Raw genomic sequence first — 20,585 nt, 5'->3', positions numbered from 1 at the left:
ACAGAGCATTCTCGCCTCACGCTCTTGCTTTTTCTTGTTGACTGACTCAAGTCTGTTCCATGATCTTAGCCTTCAACCTTTCCCTCAGAGTTAGCGGCTGCGTCTCAGGAAGTCGGAAGCCGGGGGCCGGCCCGCGGTGACACACCGGAAGCCGAGGAGAGGGAGCCGGGAGCCGGAAGCCGCGGGGCGGGCGGTGGCGCTCCCGGAAGTGGCGCGGACGTCGCGTGCGTCTGAGCGGTGCGTCGGGCTGCAGGAGAAGATGGCGGTCTCCACAGGTCGGTTCCTTGCCCGGCTACCTGCTTTTCCACCCCGACCCGCGCGGCGTCTCATCTTGCATCTGGCGACCGGCCTGGTTGTGTGAGAGAAGCCACAGTACGGCCCCTCGACCGCCGGACTTCCTGCGTAGCGCAGGCGGAGCAGGGAGGGTCCTGGCGACCGTCGGGGCGGCGGTCGTGCCCCGCGTCGGCTGCGCGCCGGGGGGCTGGGCTGGGCCGGGCTCGCTGGGGGTCCGGCAGACGGTGCAGGATTCGGCTGGCGGGGTCTCGCGGGTGATGCGGGAGCGAGGAGAGGAGTCTGGGGCGGCCCGCTGTCCACCTCGGCGCGCGATGGCTCGTGTGGGGGTCGTGGATGGAGCGAGTCGGATCCTCCGGCTCGCCCTAACGTGGGCGGAGGGCCCATTCTTACCTGACTGAATGCGTGTTGTCTGTCTTTCCCGTGAATGCATAACTGCGGTGCCGACTAAGTAAAAGCAACGAGCGAGGTGAACGCTCATTGAAGAAAAAACGACTTCTTATATTAGCTTTGCAACTCCTCTCTCCTACTGAATACAATTTTGGTTTCCTGTAAGCACAGATTTTGAAATTAAATGTTAACACTGAGGTTTTAGAAATCTGACTATTTAAAAATGTTAAAAATGTTGAAAGCTGTATTAATCTAAAATCTTAGTACGTGTGGTCTTTCGTTTTTCTGATCGTTATTGAAACCAGACTAGAGAACAGTGTGGTTTTGTATTTCTTGCCATCATTGCACGAATTTTCGTTAAGTGGAATACTTTATTGTGTGTTGCGATTGGTACTTTCAAGGTAGTACCTTTCTAGCTACCTTTTAATGGAAAATTGCGTCTTTTGTGTCTCTGTTCCGTGCAGGTGTCAGGATAAGCTGTTTAACGATTTTAGCATTGCGGAACTATTTCAAGCTTAGGGTCAGAGCTAAGAGGTAAAACATAGGTGATTTAAAAAGTGACGTTTTAGAGTTGAGACTCTGCTGTTGTCCTTGCTATTTGAAATCGAGTGTGCTCATGAATGGGGCCATGTCTTTTTTAAGACTTGTGCATCCTATCTTTAGGTTCTTGAAAAATTAGTAATAAAATGGTGTATTTTAACTTGATAGTTTTCATTTTGTAGATTTCATTTTTTAAATACAGTTTTTCTCCCCTGTACCATTTTACATATGAAAGAGTGTGGAAATATTTTGAAAAAACCAATGATTAGGTTATATTAATGACAGAAACTTCTTGGTAACATTTAAGTCATTTTTGGAAGGAATTATAAAGAAGTTGCTGAGAGATTATTAGTATATTTTGTTGTACATCTGAAGCTTGAGTTTTATAGTTTATATTTCAGCATTCCAGTTGTTACATTTACACTAATTTTATGTTTATGAGTTTTGAAATCTTAGCATAATTAGGAAGAATAACTGTTAGACTATTAATTGATGTTTTCTTAGACCCTGAAACTTGTTTTGACACTGTTGCTGAAGATTGCCTTGGTCAATATCAGATTATTCCTCTTCTGTGTTTTGTAACCTTGACAGTATCATCCAGCATGGGGAGAGAGGAGTGCAGAAGCAGTTTTAGACTATGTTTTGTAAATAACTATTTTTAAATTACATTTTCGCTTAGTTATACTTTAGTATTGCTTGCTTCTTGGTAGCAAGGGAGGGAAACAGTACCTGTTTGTGAAATAAATATGATAAAGTTTGAAATTTAAAATAGATGAACTAGATGGAAAAAAACTGTATGTGTTTTTTATTTAAGCCAAATTAATGTAAGAATAACTGTTTGACCATCCAAAAAGAAAAAACACCGACAGATTTTTTAAAATCTTATTTAAAGCATTTTATTTTAACATGTATTATTTAAGTCATATACTTTTACACTTGCTGTTACTAAGAAGAAGAATTGGGAAGAATTTTAATTAGACTTGGGACTTCCTAGGGGGCCGCTAGTGGTAGAGACTCTGCCTGTCAATGCAGGAGACATAAGAGACTCAGTTCGATCCCTGGGTCTGGAAGAATCCGTGGAGGAGGGCATGGCAACCCATTCTGGTATTCTTGCCTGGAGAATCCCATGGACAAAGGAGCCTGGCAGGCTACAATTCATAGGATCACACACAGTCAGACATGACTGAAGCGACTTAGTACTAATTAGACTGAGACCTCTAAGCTGGAAAATACTTAGCCATACCACTTGGTTCTCTTGTTTTGCAGTTGAGAAGACTGAGGCCTAAGGAAGTATAAGCTTTTACATAGTTGGTTAGCACTAGAGTCCAGATCAGAATTCAGGTGTCTTGCTTAGTCTGGAATTGTGAATTTGGAGTAGTCCTGAAATGAAGACTCTTACTTCCTTTGAGACTTGAGAGTGGCTTTCATACTTCTCTTCTCTCTGCAGGTTCCTTGTCTCAGACTGTCAAGTGTTTCTCATGGATGGAAGTAGGACTGTGGTGGAGACTCCACTGGCTAGGTTTCCCTTTCCCAAGAGACAGTCATCTCTGGGAATCAAGATAATTTCATAGGGCACGACTCTACAGAATAGAAATTTGTTAGTATATTTAGTATGTGTGATTCAAAAATTTAATCGCAAGGAGGAAGCTCTACTACAGGCTTTGTTGTCTGTGAATTGAGTAAGCTGTGTGGTGAACCATCACCTGCAGACTGAGAGATGTGGCATGTGGCCGCTGGTTGGGATTGCTCGGCAGTTACTCACATAGTGACTTGTGGACTCTCTGCGTTTACTCATAGTGTGTGTGCCCTGGAGACTGGAGTCCGAGTTCTCTTGTTGGTCTTGTGGACAGAAGAGTAGCAGCCATGTGTACTCTGCGCTTATTCCTAGTGTGTGTGCCCTGGAGACTAGAGTCTAAACCCTCTTGTTGGGGGATTGACGTTTAAATCATGGTAACTGAAAGTCACACATGGAAACCATGAAAAGCAGAGATTGCCCATATGTGGAGACATCTACTTAGCAAGTATTTAGGGAGCTTTTTGACACCAAGCTTCAAAATTGATATAACAGAATAAATGAAATGAAACCCGGCATTTAAAAGTTTGTTTTAAAAGTAGTTGACTGTTTGTAAAGAGCCAATATATTTATAAGATCTTTGAGATACTATGAGATGGCACTGCAAGACTGGATTCAGGAGTGTGTTCTTGTTTACAAGGTCTCTGCTGACTTGTGTTAAAGTGGATGTTATTTTCAGTTTAAGTTGTAACTCAGCAAAATTTCAGACCACAGAAGGGAAGAAATTCTTAGGGCTTTGTATAGGTGCTTACATACACTGGAATAATAGTTCTCATAGAAAGTACATTATGAATCATCTAGGCTCTAGCCAAGTTCATTTTATAGATGAACAGTGAATATATAGATATAAAGTGAGTTTCCCAAGATTATTTAGCTCGATGTTGATTCCAAACTAGTTTCTTGATTTCAGCTTCTTTGGTGCCTCTTCTGTATCACACTGTATTCTGTAAACTTGGTTGCTGCCTATAAATGAAATCATACAGCATCTGTCTTTTTCTGTGTGGCTTATTTCACGTCAGTCAGTTCAGTTGCTCAGTCATGTCTGACTCTTTGCGACCCCGTGGACTGCAGCACACCAGGCTTCCCTGTCCATCACCAACTCCCAGAGCTTGCTCAAACTCCTGTCCATCAAGTTGGTGATGCCATCCAACCATCTCATCTTCTGTTGTCCCCTGTCCTGCCTTCAGTCTTTCCCAGGATCAGGGTCTTTTCCAGTGAGTTAGTTCTTCACATCAGGTGGCCAAAGATTGGAGCTTCAGCTTCAGAATCAGTCCTTCCAATGAATATTCAGGACTGATTTCCTATAGGATTGACTCATTTGATCTCCTTGCAGTCCAAGGGACTCTCAAGAGTTTTCTCCAACACCACAGTTCAAAAGCATCAATTCTTCTGCACTCAGCTTTCTTTGTAGTCCAACTCTCACATCCACACATGACCACTGGAAAAACCATAGCTTTGACTAGATGGACCTTTGTTGGCAACGTAATATCTCTGCATTTTAGTATGCTGTCTAGGTTGGTCATAGTTTTCTTCCAAGGAGCGAGTGTCTTAATTTCATGGCTGCAGTCACCATCTGCAATGATTTTGGAGCCCCCAAAATAAAGTCTGTCACTGTTTTCCACTGTTTCCCCATCTATTTGCCATGAAACGATGGGACCAGACGCCATGATCTTCGTTTTCTGAATGTTGAATTTTAAGCCAACTTTTCACACTCCTCTTTCACTTTCATCAAGAGGCTCTTTAGTTCTTCTTCACTTTCTGCCATAAGGGTGGTATCATCTGCATATCTGAGGTTATTGATATTTCTCCTGGCAATCTTGATTCCAGCTTGTGCTCCATCCAGCCCGGCATTTTGCATTATGTACTCTGCATTTAAGTTAAATAAGCAGGGTGACAACATACAGCCTTAACATACTCCTTTCCCAATTTGGAACCAGTGTGTTGTTCCATGTCCGGTTCTAATTATACTGTTGAAGCCTCGCTTGGAGAAGCTGATTTCACATGGCATAATACTATCTAGGTCCATCCATGTTGCAATGGCAACATTTCATTTCACTCTTTTTTATGGCTGAGTAGTGTTGCGGTGTGTGTGCATGCCTGCCACATTTTCTTCAGTCATTCATGTATTGATGGGAACCTAGGTTGCTTCCACATCTTGGCTATTGTACATGATGCTGCAATAAACATGAGGGCGTGTGTATCTTTTTAAAATAGCGTTTTTGTTCTCTTCCATTAAATACCCAGGAGTAGAATTGCTAAATTGTATGGTAGTTCTATTTTTAACTTTTTGAGGAAGCTGTATACTGTTTTACATGGTGGCTGCACCAATTTACATTCCCATGAGCAGTGCACAAGGGTTCCCTTTTCTTCACATTCTTGCTGACTTGTTATTTGTTGTCTTTGTGATGACAGCCATTCTGACGGGTGTGAGGTGGTATCTCATTGTGGTTTTCATTTGCATTTCCCAGATGATTAGTGACGTTGAGCATCATCTTTTCATGCGCTTGTTGGCCATCTGTGTGTCTTCTTTGGGAAAATGTCCTGTTCAAATCCTCTGCCCACTTTTTAAAATCCAGTTTTCTTGTTTGTTTGTTTTTAATGTTGAATTGTATGAGTTCTTTGTATATTTTGGGTATTAACTGCTTGTCAGATTCAGTGTTTGCAAATGTCTTCTTCCATTCCATAAGCTTCCTTTTTCTTTTGTTGATAATTTCCTTTGCTGTGCTGAAGCTTTTAGTTGATGTAGTCTCATTTTGTTTATTTTTGCTTTTTTTCCCCCTTGCCTGAGTAGACAGATCCAGAAAATTATTGCTAAAACTGATGTCAGAGAGCGTGCTCCCTGTGTCTTCTAGGAGTTTTAAGGCATCAGGTCTTACATTTAAGTCTGATCAGTTTTGAGTGTATTTCTTTAGATGGTATAAGGGAGTAGTCTAGTATGATTCAAGGCCATATTGCTGTCCAGTTCTTCAGCACCATTTATTGAAGTCACTGTCTTTGCTCCTTTGTATATTCTTGTCTCCGTTGTAGATTAACTGCTCATGTAAGTGTGGGCTCATTTCTGGCTTGCTAAGCTGCTAAGTCGCTTCAGTCGTGTCCGACTCTGTGCAACCCCATAGACGGCAGTCCACCAGGCTCCCCCATCCCTGGGATTCTCCAGGCAAGAACACTGGAGTGGGTTGCCATTTCCTTCTCCAATGTATGAAAGTGAAAAGTGAAAGTGAAGTCGCTCAGTCGTGTCCGACTCTTAGCGACCCCATGGACTGCAGCCTACCAGGCTCCTCCATCCATGGGATTTTCCAGGCAAGAGTACTGGAGTGGGGGTGCCATTGCCTTCTCATAGGCTTATCCATGTTTAAAAAATTGTGTTGACTGTCTTTTTATTGTTGAGTAGTAAGAGTTCTTTCTATATTCTGGATACAAGTTCGTTAGCTATGTGTTTGTATTTTCTTTTACCTTCTTGATGGCGTCCTTTGAAACCTCAGAGTTGTAAATTTTTATAAAGTCCAATTTATTTTTTCTACTTTATTAAGATGGGAAGTCTGGCTTTTGATATGTGCTTCATTGTTTGACTCTGTTTTAAAAACATCATGTTGGTATATGTGAGTTCTCAGTGATGGTCTGGTTGTGATTACTGCACATGATTACCATCTGACAGAGGGCAGGAGTCTAAACCCTGCCTTGCCAGGTGTGAGGTTTAAGGTTACATTAGAGAGAGAAGGCAATGGCACCCCACTCCAGTACTCTTTCTTGGCAAATCCCATGGACAGAGGAGCCTGGTAGGCTGCAGTCCATGGGGTCACTGGGAGTCGGACACGACTGAGCGACTTCACTTTCACTTTTCACTTTCATGCATTGGAGAAGGAAATGGCAACCCACTCCAGTGTTCTTGCCTGGAGAATCCCAGGGACGGGAGAGCCTGATGGGCTGCCGTCTATGGGGTCGCACAGAGTCGGACACGACTGAAGCGACTTAGCAGCAGCAGCAAAGAGAAATACAGCCAGGTAACAGGCAATGCTCCAAGCAGTTTATTCTTTGTAGGTATATAGTCATGCAAAGATTTTTTCAGCCTAGTGTCTGGAATGCTGTTGAAAAGGACCAAGAGCGCATAGCTTGGTTTACTGTTTGTTTTTCATGGTAGTGTCACCTGCTCCCTCAGTTATCAGTTATGGTTGACTAACCAGTATTGATAGAAGTGGTTGTTTCCTGAGAGGATATACTTAAGTTATTGAGAAGTTTTTAATTTTCTGAAGTGTTTACCTACCGGCAGCGACTTGGCAGGATCGCTCCTTTGTTTCTAGCTGCAGCTCCCGGGAGTCCCAGGCGAGCAGTTGTGTTCCTGGAAGTGGTCTCTGTCAGGGGAGAGTGTGCCAGCCCTCGATCCCCTTAGAAGCCTCTGCTAGGGAGGGACCAGAGGCGGCCTGACCACCCTCCACCCCCGTGTCTTCTGAGGGAGGCATTCCTCCTTAGCTCTGAAGTAAACAGTGCTGGCAGCTCTCCTGGAGAACATTGAGTCACTCTGTTCTCACTGGCTTGTCTGTTCCACGGAGATACCAATAGTGTGTTCAAGCAAATCTTTTGGGACAGCTTACTGCATTTGAATGCGTCTGCTTCCGTGGTTGTCCTCGCTTGCCATCTCTGCCAAGATGCTAGGCAAAGGAGTCTGTGTCCTCCACCAGCAGCACTTCTTACAGGACAGGCCCTTAAGTGTGGACAGAGAGGTGGACAGTAAGCATCTGCCGGAAACGCACCCCGGGTTTATTGAGCGCCTCTGGCACTCGGCATTACTTACGGTCCAGTTTCTGTGTAAGTGATTTTAATGATGAAAAGACAAATGGCACAAGTAAAATCCAGCTTTCCTCCTTAGTGTATTATAATGTTTTACTCATAAATTTTGTTTTGAGCTTACTTTTCTGAAATGAAACAGTACTAAGGATATTTTGTGTTTGGGTGCATTCATTAAATAAACACATGAAGCTGCTTGTTTTCTTCCTTCCCTGGGTTAGTATATCGCATGTGGGATGTGAGAAGAGTTCCAGAATTTGGGCAGTGGCTGGGGGCAGAGTGGTTTTGGCTGTAACCTGTACCAGTAGCGTGATTCACCCTCTGCTGTATGTAGTGCAGCCTCCACACCTTGGTTCCAGGTTCTTCACAAACCCTGTAATGCAGAGGTCTGTCTTCCTGGTGATTGAAGGTAAATTCAGATGCTTCACAGGTACACTGTTGAGTTGAAATTTTTTCAGATTTATTTTTATTTACTATAGTTCATCAATTCTAAGACAGATTTTAATATCTTAAATGGATATATGGCTTCAGACAGGGGTTTCTTCTTATGATTTGGGGGTTGACTGGCTGGGCCTGGTTGTCTCCCTTCGCCTGACGACGGGCTTGGCCTTTGCCCAGGGCCTTGTTTCTTGTCCATGTGGGCAGTCTAGGCGTCGTGTTTGGACTTACTTGCATCCCAGTAGTGTCTGGGAGTCAGAACTTAAATGGTAGTTGGCTTTTGAAAGACCAAACAGAGGGTACCAGGGCTCTAACAAGGCTGGTCCCAGAACCGCACTAGCGTCGCGTTCTACCAGAACAAGTGGCAAGGCCAGCCCAGATTCCGGGGGGCCGGGAGGGGCCCAGCCTGGAGCCTGCAGAAGCTGTTCGCAGCTGACTCTGTGCTGGAGGCTGCCTGCCTCCTCGTGCTTTGTTCTTGGGGGCGAATTTCACTCAGTGGGATTTTAAGTCAGTGTGCATGAATATTTAAGAATTCTTGCGATGGTTTGTCAGTTTACCCCTTCAGCAAGGTGTATTCAGTTTTCAGTGATGTGTTGAGGTGGATAAATGAGTTTTTCCACTGTCTTGCCGGCATTGTGTTTACCATGGTGTTAATTTTATTTTTTGATGGGGGTCTAATAATAATATGATTTTTTTATCTGCATATTTTTGTTGTTCAATTATCATTTGTATTTCACACCTGTGAAATATATTATCCAATTACTACTTAAGTGCAGCTGGTTATTGACATAGGGTTTTAGTTGTTTAAAAATCAACTTAAAAATTTTCCCTTATAGCTCAGTTTGTAAGGAATCCGCAATACAGAGACCCCGGTTCACTTCCTGGGTCTGGATGATCCGCTGGAGAAGGGGTAGGCTACCCACTCCAGTATTCTTGGCCTTCCCTTATGGCTCAGCTGGTAAAAAAGTCCATCTGCAATGCAAGAGGCCTGGGTTCGTTTGATCCCTGGGTTGAGGCCTGGGTTCGTTTGATCCCTGGGTTGGAAAGATCCCCTGTAGAATAGAAAGGCCACCCACTCCAGTATTCTGGCCTAGAGAATTCCATGAACTGTATAGTCCATGGGGTCGCAAAGAGTTGGACACAACTGAGCGACTTTCACCTTATTTTTGTTACTTTTTCCCCTTTGCATTTGTGTTTTTTAAACTTCTTCGAGTCATGTCTCTTGTTCTGAAACTCCTTCAGATAGAATTCCAGGGTCCTAAACCTGGGAGGAGCTTTGGGAATACTGTGGTTCTGCAGGGATTCTGAACCTGGGGATAGAGGTGAGGGGCAGAGACTGGGGACAGGAGTTCTCCTTTCTGCCCAGTCCAGTGGACTCCCTCCAGAAGGAGGCTTGCACATATTGGTCATTGAGCTGGGGTGGAGCGGGCAAAGCTTGGACGTCATCGCCTGTGAGTTTTAGCTCCATATTTGACGTCAGAGTATGCAGCTCTCTGCTTTTGTGGTAGAGCAGATCCCCTGCCTTATGGAACATGCCCGTTGCCTTGGTTGTCTCGGTGCTTCTCCTGTGCCTGGTTTTCCTTGTCTTGCTGCCGTGGTATGCTGTGTGCTCCATGAGGGCAGGGCGGCCTCGCACAGTCCCTAGCTCGTACTCGATGTTTAGCTTTGGTTGTCAGATGACAAAATCACAGAATTACAATAAAATGTACCACGTTTTCCTTAGTGGAGGCATGTGGTGTTTTTTCCCTGATTCCTCTTTCATCACAGCTGATACTGTACCCTGCCTCCCCATCCTTAAAGTCTGGGTTTCAATCCCGCCCTGGGTCCTTGTCACCAAAGGTTAAGTCTGAATTTGCAAGCACACCTGTCCCTCCTGACAGTTTCTGGCTCTTTGCTCATTTATCCTCAGCTGCTGTCCCCAAACATTGCCTGCAGTTCCCTCTCTCCTTTTTTGGATACTGTTTTTCCTTTTCTGTTGAGACAAAAGATTTAAAACACAAGAAAATGGGTAAGTACACATGTTACACCCCCTCCCACCCTCGCCCAGCTCTCCCAAATGGTGCTAAGTTTTTCTTGCTTCAGATTGTTTTGTTTTTTTTTGAGAAACTAAGACGTAACCTGCATCCTTCCAAGTACTAGGCCACTTCTTCTTTGCCCAGAGGTGATCAGTATTCTGACTTTGGAGTCTGTTTCACAAGTATTTTTATACTCTTGCTAGATATGTATGTACTCAGAACAGTATAAAGGTCTGTTGTTATATGGCTTTTCTGTTTATTTCTCTTTGTGATTATGGTGAAGTGTATGTAATATACAGTGTACTGTCCTAACTTCCTCTGTACAGTTCAGCAATATTGCATATTCACTTTGTTGTGCAGCCATAAAACTGAAACTGTGCACTCATTAAACAATGTTTTAAAATTTTAGCATTAATTGATACTTGTAGCTCTGATTCTTTCATTTTAATTGCAATATCATTGTGTCATGGGTTATGCTATGTTATGTCTGGATTGTTTCTAAATTTTCACGGTTAGAAATCACAGTACATGAGCGTTCCTGCCTTTCTCTAGCCTGGTGCCAGCATCTCTGTAAATGTTACCAGTTTCCTCTTGAAGTAGTTGTGCCAGTTTATTCCACCTTCAGCAGTGGAAGAGCCTTCATCTCCATATCTTTGTCAAACCAGGTGTTGCCAGAGTTAACATTTGTTTGTCAGTCTGGCGGATGGTCTTTAGGGTTTAATTCTTGTTTTCCCAGGCAGTGAGAGTTGTGGCTAAGAGGTTGGCCTTTGGAACTCATATCATGTATATGGGCCGTTTTGTTTTTTCCTTTAATGAAGATCTCAGACTAAGGACTTAAAATATTTAAAACTATTAAATAAGGATAGTACCACCACCACGCACACATAGACACACACAGGATAAAGGCAAGTGGAAGTCAGGAAAGGGCTCCGAGATGGCCAGCCATCAGAGGGCAGCTGACGCACATCCTGCAGCATTCACAGCCGCACAGCCCCACCTTGTGGTGCGTTCTCTTTACAGACATTAGTGGTGGGGAGAAACGAAGCCAGAGTACACCAGGCCTCAGTTTGAAAATAGAGCTTACTGATATTTGTTTGAGTCTTATACTTTAAAAAAAAAAAAAAAACAGAACAACCTTAGCTGCTGTAACCCTTTAAATGTTACCATTGCCGGTAATCTTAGAATTATTTTCTCAAAATGCTGCTTTGAGAAATGGTGAGAAGTTTAGCAGTCACTCGGTTTATTGCTTTTATGGCACTTACATAAAGAAACATTTTTACATTTTTTACTTTGTAGTTTTGGATGCTTATAAAGCTCTCCTGACTGAATTGTTTTTGAAAGGGAGGAAAGGAAATTACACACAAATTTAGAATTTTTCTTGGGTAATGATTTCTTAGATGGTGAGGGTGATCAGGCTCCTTTCATATTCCTTTAAAGAGCAGCTCAGGAGCGACGGATGGTGGAGATTCTGACAGAGTGGCTGTTGTTTCAGGGTGCGAGCACAATGTGTGTTTATAGACACTCTCGGCTCAGGGACCCCTTCTGGGTCATTCTTTTGGACTGCAGAGAGCTTGAATTCTCACAAAACATAGGTCAAGGTGAGTGGAAGATTTATGTAATTTTTCTTAATATGAACACTAAAATGATGAGAGTCAGTTTATCCTGTTTGAGACCGATCACCTTATAGAGGCTCTGTGAAGTGGAAACCACGGTGGCTTCCCTTTCACAGATGAGGAACCTGCAAGAGGCCCTGCCCGAGAGGCAGCAGCACTGGGAGCCGGCTGGGCCGGTTGGAGGTCGGGTCTGCGCCCACGGTGCTGCCTGGAGAACCTAACGCTTGAGAGTGACTTCGGTCTGGAAACTGGGCGTTAATACTGGGGCTGACATAACTTAGTACAACAGCAGCAACAGTTGCCACTTAAAACTATGTGACCTTGAGTAGGTCATTTAACTCCTTCAAACTGCAGTTTCCACAACTGTAAAATGGGTGCTTTTAGGATCCAATGGGATAGTTTATTTAGTGCAGAGGGTACACTAAGCAAATGGTTATTAATAGTTATTATAGTTGTAATAATGCTTACTCTTGTTTTGTGGTTTCTGACATATCCATGTTTCTGTGGCCCAGAATTTTAAAGCACTTTTTATGAAGCACAGTACATAAAGTGGCTACTATTTCTAAGTTACAATATTTATTGGCTTTTCATTATTTGTCCAGAAGGACTACTATGAATCAGTAACTGAAAGAGATGTTTTAGTTGCTCTGCGGCATGTGGGATCTTCCTGGACCAGGGATTGAACCCGTGTCTCTTGCATTGGCAGGAGGATTCTTTACCACTGAGCAACGAGGGAAACCCTGAAAGAGATGTTTTAGTTTCGGCAGGAGAGATAAGTTATGCAGAATGACAGTTGCCTTAAAAGAGATGTCACTGTTTTTTTCCTGTCTCGTAATTGTGTGTGCTTGCTTCTGAGAGTGGGAAGGGAGGGAGGGAGGCAGTGCTCCAGAGCCAGCGGAGGGGTCTTGGTTTTTCTCAGAACTTGCACAGTGGGGCTGGGGAGTTTTCAGGCTGGATGCTGTTGAGAGCTCGCAAGACCACAGGGTCCATCCTCTGGAGAGGCCAGGCCAGTGATCCTGAGAGAGGCTGTGATCAAGTCACATGCTGTATCACCAGCCCTGCTGGTTCCAGGGGTTGGAGGTCAGGATGGTGATGGTGGCAAAACTAGGTTCAGTGAGAATGAGGGGGTGGGGACTGTGAAAGGCTGGGGTTCTGGGCAGAGGGGAAGATTTTTTATTAAGATTTGAGAAATAGAGTGATGAGGTCTAAAGGGTTCAGAAGTGGACGTGTGAGAAGGGCTATGAAAGTGTTGCTGGGTTGGGCCAGGGTGGGACGGATATGTCATAGGGAATTACCCACCAGGAGACTGGCTCTCCAGCAGCGGACCTGCTCACAGTGGAGGCAGGATGCTGTGGTTATTAGGCAGCCAGCAGACTGGTTGAGGACCAAGGGTGGGGTCAGCATTCTAGAAAGTAGTGCCTTTTAGTGCATTTTTACAAATGGAACGTAGTTCTCTTTTTTACAGATCACTGGAGAATATGTGCTAATGCAGTGACACTTTTATGGACTTTCTGGTCATGCCTGTTTACCTGATACATTGTTCTTGGCAGAAATCTCAATTATGGGAAAATAATCACTTGTAATGATTCCCCTATGATTGATGTACATCACTGTAAAACTGGTTAGGTGTTGTTATACATGTTCTGTGCTGCTGTTATGTTTGGAACAATGCTGTCTGTAGCTTTTTCATTTTGAAGAGTTATTATTATTAGATTGAGCATTTCCTGGGGCAGAAGACTTTTTAGAGAATTTTGTCTTTTTGGTAAATAATTTTTAACGGTTAATTTGGGAAAAGCTGAATTTGATTGTGTGTAGCCCTTATAATTATGAGCTACTTACATTGGCTTCCTTTTGTATAGGTGTTAAAGTTCCTCGTAATTTTCGTTTGTTGGAAGAACTTGAAGAAGGACAGAAAGGAGTGGGCGACGGTACGGTCAGCTGGGGCCTGGAAGATGATGAAGACATGACACTCACAAGGTGGACAGGCATGATCATTGGGCCACCACGGGTCAGTGCATACATTACATTTATTTCCTATGAATATTTACTGTAACTTTCAAGTATGCATTTTATTTTATGTTATTAATATTAAAGTAAATAGTTAAGATAACTTTAAGTGAAACAGTTCGTGACTTTTTACTTATTTTTTGTACATTTGTTGATGCTGGATTTTCTGGAGGAGTTGGAGGGCGGGAAGACTGGTGTGATCATTGCTGTCAAAGTGTTTGCGATTCAGTAGAGGAGAAGGCATGAATGCAGACGACAGACTGAATGTGGCAGAGCGAGCCCACTGTGGGACTGTGGAATATGTCTCTTCTAGCTGGAATAATTGAGGAAGGCTGGACAGTGGAGGAAGTTGCCTTTGGAGTGCCTAAAGGACTGGCTGGTAGGATTTCAGAAGGTGAGATGGGGATGGACAGCATTCCAGGTAGAGAGTGGAAAAGGTGAGGCGTGGAGCGGAGGGGTATTTGGGAAGAGCGAACAGCGTGCCGTGAGGTAACATGCTGCTAACCGCCAGTGTGTATCAACAGGGTTCCCAAACTGGTTTGTGTTGACTGCACATTGCTGTTGGCCAGTGACGGTTGATTGGCCTTGGAAATGTTCTGGCTTCAATGTCTTCACCTATAAAGTATGTCAGAAAGGCTGATTCTTGCATGTTTCCTAGTGTTGGCCACAGACCTATTGTTTTAATTTTAGGTCTTTCTCAAGTTCGTGACTTTTTATTTTTACTCAAAATCTATTTTAGATTGGGAAATTTTTTTGTACCTTGCATTCCTCACTCAAAGGCCGCATTTGCTGCATGCCCCTGCAGCAAGTCTTTTAAATAGGTTTTGTATGACCTTTGACTTTGTTAGAAAGAACACAAATTTTAAGTTTCTTTTTAGTCTTTGGTTTTGTGTACTGTTTGCTACCTGTAATGGGACTATTTCAACTATTTTGCTGTTGGGTAGAATTTAGATTTTTTTATTTTTATAAAAGAAAAATGGTCAGGTAATTAGCGTTGATAACTTCAGACAAATGTTTGTTTACCGTTTTCTAGTATTCCTTTGTAGAATTCATGCACTCTCCTAAACTAACAAGTTCTCTCTTCCTCCACTGCTCTGATTTTTCCATTAGACATGTAAGGAAGGAAATAAAATGCTGATGGTTAAAATTCTTGTCGTTTTGTAACTCAGTTTTTGTAATGAAAACCTTGATTTTTTCACTACCTGTGAACAGTATCACCATGGTCTGTTTGGTAAAAGTAAGTGCTTATAACTTTTGAGCATTCTTACTTAATGAATGACTTGAAGATTGGACAGTCTGAACTGAGTGGAGTATGCTTTCAGAATTACTTAGATTTTTTCTTTTTTAATTATTTATTTTTGGCTGTGCTGCATCTTCACAGCTGCATCGGCTTTTCTGGTTGTGGTGAGTGGTGGCTACTTTCTAGCTCTGGTGCTCGGGCTTCCCATTGCAGTGGCTTCTCTTGTGGAGCACAGCTCTAGGACTCAGTGGTTGCAGCGCGTAGGCTCAATAGTTGCGGCACGCGAACTTAATTGCTCCGCGGCATGTGGGATCTTCCCGTATCAGGGCTCAAACCCACGTCTTCTGCATTGGCAGGCAGATTCTTTACCACTGAGCCACCAGGAAGTCCTGAAATTACTTAGATTTGAGTTTTATCCCATTTGTTCCTCTGAGGGAACTTGAAGAGTGTTGGAGTTTATGTAAAGTAAGACCCTCAGCCCCATAACCTAGTTTGCAGATATCTCTCTCCCAGTTCCGGTCATCCACAGGACCCCCACACTGGCTGTTCCCTGGTGTCATTGAGCCACAGGAAGCCCCTGTGTCCGGCTGTGCCCACTGGGGGCCTGGCTGTTGTAGGGTAACATGGGGGTGGGCCAGCTGGCAGGGTTTCAGAGACAGGTGTGCCTCCTGCCGCTTTCTGTGGTGGTCGACTTGGAGCTCCTCCCCCTCTTGTGGTGCAGGAGGGCGCAGCCTGAGTGGACCCTGTCCTCCAGCCAGGCTTCAGCCCCCTTGCTGAGCTGGGGGGCTGGATGAGGGCTTGTGGTTCCAGCATTCGTTCAGCTGCCTTTTAATTAAATTTGCAGGAGTTGGCATCTCATCTTGGTTGTTTTTTCTTTGTAGGGTACCAGATTTAGAACAGTTTTGTCCCAGCTTTAGGGTAATGTGAAAATTGCTACCTTAACATTCTATTACTTGGTTAGTTGTTGCTTGTTTTTTTATGTTATTAAGATCCCTGGTTGCTTTATATTATTCCAGTATTTATTTGGATTTATATAATTAGCAGTTTTGTTTTTCCATGTTTGTTAAATTTTTAGCATTAGAGATTTAGTAATTTTTCAAAGTTTACTTTTATGTAAGTGAAGTACCATATCACTTTAGAAGTTTTGAGAATTAAATGAATTAATAATTAGGCAATAGGAGAGTATCTGACTCTAGTATATAGTTCTTGAATAGTAGTTCCTTTTACTTACTATTCTCTTCTTTACTCTTTTGTTAGGTAACAGAAAGGCTTGGCTCTTAATTTAAAATCCAGTGATGATGAAATTAATCCAGGGTATCAAAAGTTAGGATATTTAATTTTAAGCATTGTAGGCTAGTTTAGAGTTTGTTTGTTTGTTTTTAACTGAAAAACTTTTATAATTTGCATAGGTCTTACCATGACTTTCAAAAGGTGTATCTTGTTACCTGCACCTGTGTCGAGATACAGACTGTTTCTATCACCCTAGAGAGTCCCTTGCCCCTCCTCCACCCCAGAGCTGACCCGGTCACTACTTCTGACGCCCTAGAGTATTTTGCCCGTCAGAGAACTTGGTGTAAGTGGAATCGTGTAGCGTATGTACCGAGAGGCCTGCTCCTTTTGACTGGGTGCGCCTCAGGTTCACCTACGTTGTTTCATCCGTGCGCTGCGTAGTGGTTTGTTTCTTTTTATTATGGTGGGGATATGCCACAGTGTGCTTGTCACTTCCCCTGATCATGGTTCTCTCTGGTTATTGCAAATAAAGCTGCTGTGATTATACGTCATCTTGTGAACATAGGTTTGTTTCCATTTCTCTTGGATCAAAAATGCCTAGGGTTGGAATTGCTGCGTAGTAGGGGAGTTAGGAGGAGAAGGCAATGGTACCCCACTCCAGTACTCTTGCCTGGAAAATCCCATGGACAGAGGAGCCTGGTAGGCTGCAGTTCGTGGGGTCGCTAAGAGTTGGACACGACTGAGCTTCACTTTCACTTTTTACTTTGATGCATCAGAGAAGGAAATGGCAACCCACTCCAGTGTTCTTGCCTGGAGAATCCCAGGGACGGGGGAGCCTGGTGGGCTGCTGTCTGTGGGGTTGCACAGAGTCGGACACGACTGAAGCGACTTAGCAGCAGCAGCAGCAGGGGAGTTAGGGAAGGAGAGTTGAATGTGTCTAGTGAAATGCATAGGAAAAAATGCCGTATTTTTTCCACAGTAGTTATACCATTCCCTATTCCTAGCAAAGTATGAGAATTCTGATTGTTTCCATGTACTTTGAGTATTTTTAAGAGTATGAGATTTTTCAGGGCCTTTTTTTGTTTTCTTTTTCTTGTAGTTGATTTACAGTGTTGTCTTAGTTTCAGGTGTACAGCAGAGTGATTCAGTTTTATCTACATATGTGTCTATTTTTATTTCAGATTATTTTCCCTTAAAGATTATCACAAAATACTGAGTATAGTTCGCTGTGCTGTACAGTGGGGTCCTTGTTGGTTATCTAATTATTATACTTTTACTGCAAGTTCTAGAGAGGCTGGTATGCGTGTGAGTGGAGAGCAACAGACAGGTGTCTCCTTGACCTTTTTAGTTCTTTTTAAGCCTTTCTGGGTCCTGGGCATACTGTTAATATATGCTTGCTGTTAAACTTAGATGAGTTTTATATAGCTGTTTACTTTTTAAAAATAATGAAACATTTATTAATATATGTACAAGATTGTTGTATACCTTTTAAACCATGGTTATTAACACCCGAGATCCACCTCCACTGGGAGATCTCTTACTATGAGAGAGAAAGCGGTGGATCCGTTGGGGTGACTGAGATCCATAGATGGTCAGCTTCTTTTTTTACAGATTTATACAAGAATCAACAGGTATTAAATTTGTCACTTTCATTTGTTTTATTTTCTTGTTTTAATTGCATACTAACTGTATTTTTGCTAAGCATATAGATCAAATAAATTTGTTGAAAAGTAAATTCTTAGTCACACACGTGGCAATATTAAGTACATTTATCTTGTGCTTTTCCGATTTATTAGCACTTGAAAATTGTTGTTATTATTTCTGCCTTCCAGACAAATTATGAAAACAGAATATATAGCCTGAAAGTAGAATGTGGACCTAAATACCCAGAAGCTCCTCCATCAGTTAGATTTGTAACCAAAATTAATATGAATGGAATAAATAATTCCAGTGGAATGGTAAGTTAAAGTAGTTATTTTATTTTTACACAACTTATAAGTTTATAGTCAGGAGAACATTAAAAAACAGAGAAGCAAGTGGAAGCTGTTTATTGGGTTGATAATCCTAATTAGTTGAGTATTTTTATTATGAAAGGTGTTGGATTTTGTCAGAAGCTGTTTTGTGTCTGTTAATATGGGGTGTTACATTGATTTTTGTATGTTGAGCCAACCTTGCACTTCCTGGATAAATTCTGCTTGGTTATGGTGCATAATCAAAATGTCTGTATGTTGATCAGGGTCAGCCATAGGTGAGAGTTTATTGCTTTCTCAGGCTTTGAAGCCTGTGTGCAGCCTTGCACACGTGTGTGTCTCCTGGACCCTCGGGTGTGTATGGGACTTTGTAGCCTCACTGGACATCTCCTTTCCCAGCATTTCCTGTGGCATCTTTGGTCCCCTTCCTGCTTGCCCTCTTGCCGCTTCAGGCAGTAGAACTATTAAAACAGTTTTTTCTTTAATTTTTAAAAAATTGTATTTTTTATTGAAGTATAGTTGATTTACAATATTATATTTATTTCATATGTACAATATAGTGATTCAGTAGTTTTATAAGTTATACTCCATTTAAAGTTATTGCAAAATCATGATTATCTTTCCCTGTGCTGTACCACACATCCGTGGTGCCTCTATTTCCTACATAGTAGTCTGTGTCTCTGGTGTTACACATTGGACACTGGTTATTTTTGACAGGTACCAGGGTGGAGAGGAGGTGGTCAGGGAATAGGTGGTCCTCAGTGGGCAAGTTTCCAGGGAGCTGCCAGATAGGCCAGGCGACGGCAGGTACCTGTGGCTGAGGCTTCGAAGGGGCTGTAGCCCCAGCCTGTCCATCTCCCCCAGTGGAAGATGAGTTCAGCACAGTGCAAAGAGCACGCTGGAGTGGGATCTGAAAGCAGAAGTCAGGGTTACCGCTGTCTGCTGATCCCTGGTGTGAGTAACTGCTCAGGCCTTGGATTGTGGCCCTAAGTATTGTGTGGACCTGTGGTTTTATAATGTTTGCTTTTGTGAAAATAGTGCCGACTGGATTTTGAAAGCCCTTCTTATTAAACTACATCTAGTAAATTGGTGCCCAAGTACTTTAAACTTCGCAGTTAATTGTACTTTTTCCCCTCCTTTCAGGTGGATGCACGAAGCATACCAGTGTTAGCAAAATGGCAAAATTCATATAGCATTAAAGTTGTACTTCAAGAGCTAAGACGTCTAATGATGTCCAAAGAAAATATGAAGCTTCCACAGCCACCAGAAGGACAAACATACAACAATTAATTTTAGTGGATCTCAAACTTGTCTTAAATCAGCAACCTTCTACTCATGTTAATGTCTTGATTAAATATCACAATGCAAAATACCCACACATTAAAGTAAGATAATTCCAGCTGGTAAACATGACCTGGACGTTTGTAAGAATATATTTAATATATGTACACCCATTATGTTTTCAGGTAACAGGAAGAAAATTCAGCAGTCTTTTCTTGTTAAGGCACCACCACTTAAGCACGCACCTGGAGTCCTCACTGGAGCTCAGGTTTGCAGGTGAGAGCACAGCAAGAAGTGTCGGCTGGCTGTGCAGGCAGGTGTGTTTCTGACGAGAAAGCCGAGAAGGAAACTCGAGTGGTGTGCTCCATCATCTTGCTTAGAGAAAGAGCTTCAGTTGAAATTGTCTAAAGTAGCAGGTACAATGAATATTGTCACAAAGTGTGTTCATTTTTGAAGCGGTATGGGTGCTGACTACTAGTAGTATCAAAAATATGTTCAGGATTGTTTTGATACCTGTATTTATAATAAAAAATGTTGTGGGGGAGGTGGATGAATTTCTGTTACAAGCTGTTCCTGTGTGTTCCATGTAACAGATGTGGTAAATATTTGTTTACAGTCTTTGTTGGACAGACCATGCATTTACGTTTAAATGAAATCAAAAAGGAATTAGGTGTATGGATATGTGATTTGGAGATTAAAGTTAGTCTTAAATTGTAAATAAAATGTGGAATGTGTCTTCAGAAACGGTGCCATTTCTGTTATATTGATGTGTGTGTACAGTAACTTGCTGAGATTGCAAAAATTGGAATTCTTGTAGCTGTTCATCTATACACATCTCTCATTATTTATCCCGTATGGTATACTTCTTGCAAATTGGAATTTGCAGAGTATTTCAGAGTACAGATTTCCTATTAGGCTTTAATTTCTTGTTAGGAAGAATAATCCCAGGTATTATGTTTTCAACTTGATTTCACTAGAAATATTATTAAAAGAGATGTCTGAGTTCTAGCAGTTTTTATAAAATTTAGATTACAGATTATCCAAATATACATTCTCGTTTTCTTCATAGTATCTGCTCCCAGTGCTCTTAGTACTGACTGGGATTAATTTTGTCCACTTACCCTTAACTCTGGCAGCTGTGTAATTCTGAATTGAAAGTTCGCTTTTGCTCTGCTTTGACCACAGTGACTTGAGGCTTTGGGTCGCTGTTTTTCA

The 20,585-nt window shown here is 42.5% G+C and overlaps 1 protein-coding gene across 3 annotated transcripts; it reads left to right on the top strand.

Annotated features, from left to right (window-relative positions):
- The first annotated feature begins 232 nt into the window (after window positions 1-232).
- Window positions 233-20,114, top strand: UBE2V2 (ubiquitin conjugating enzyme E2 V2). 3 transcript variants are annotated; one of them, XM_086337005.1, is made up of 4 exons: window positions 233-275; window positions 13,502-13,650; window positions 17,952-18,077; window positions 19,233-20,114. In XM_086337005.1, the coding sequence occupies exons 1-4, from the start codon at window positions 260-262 to the stop codon at window positions 19,377-19,379; spliced, it is 438 nt and encodes a 145-aa protein (XP_086193131.1). In that variant the 5' UTR covers window positions 233-259; the 3' UTR covers window positions 19,380-20,114. The 3 variants fall into 3 exon arrangements, with proteins under 3 accessions (XP_086193131.1, XP_086193132.1, XP_086193130.1); XM_086337006.1 differs by having other exon boundaries at window positions 233-372; XM_086337004.1 differs by lacking the exon at window positions 233-275 and adding an exon at window positions 9,447-11,627.
- The last annotated feature ends 471 nt before the right edge of the window (window positions 20,115-20,585 follow it).

The sequence above is a fragment of the Bos grunniens genome, chromosome 14 (genome assembly GCF_055505025.1).
Source record: "Bos grunniens cultivar Pamir isolate PY7600 chromosome 14, Bosgru_T2T1.0, whole genome shotgun sequence".
Lineage (NCBI taxonomy): Eukaryota > Metazoa > Chordata > Mammalia > Artiodactyla > Bovidae > Bos > Bos grunniens.
Note: the sequence above shows the minus strand (reverse complement) of the source record. Positions and strands in the feature narration are given on the sequence as shown.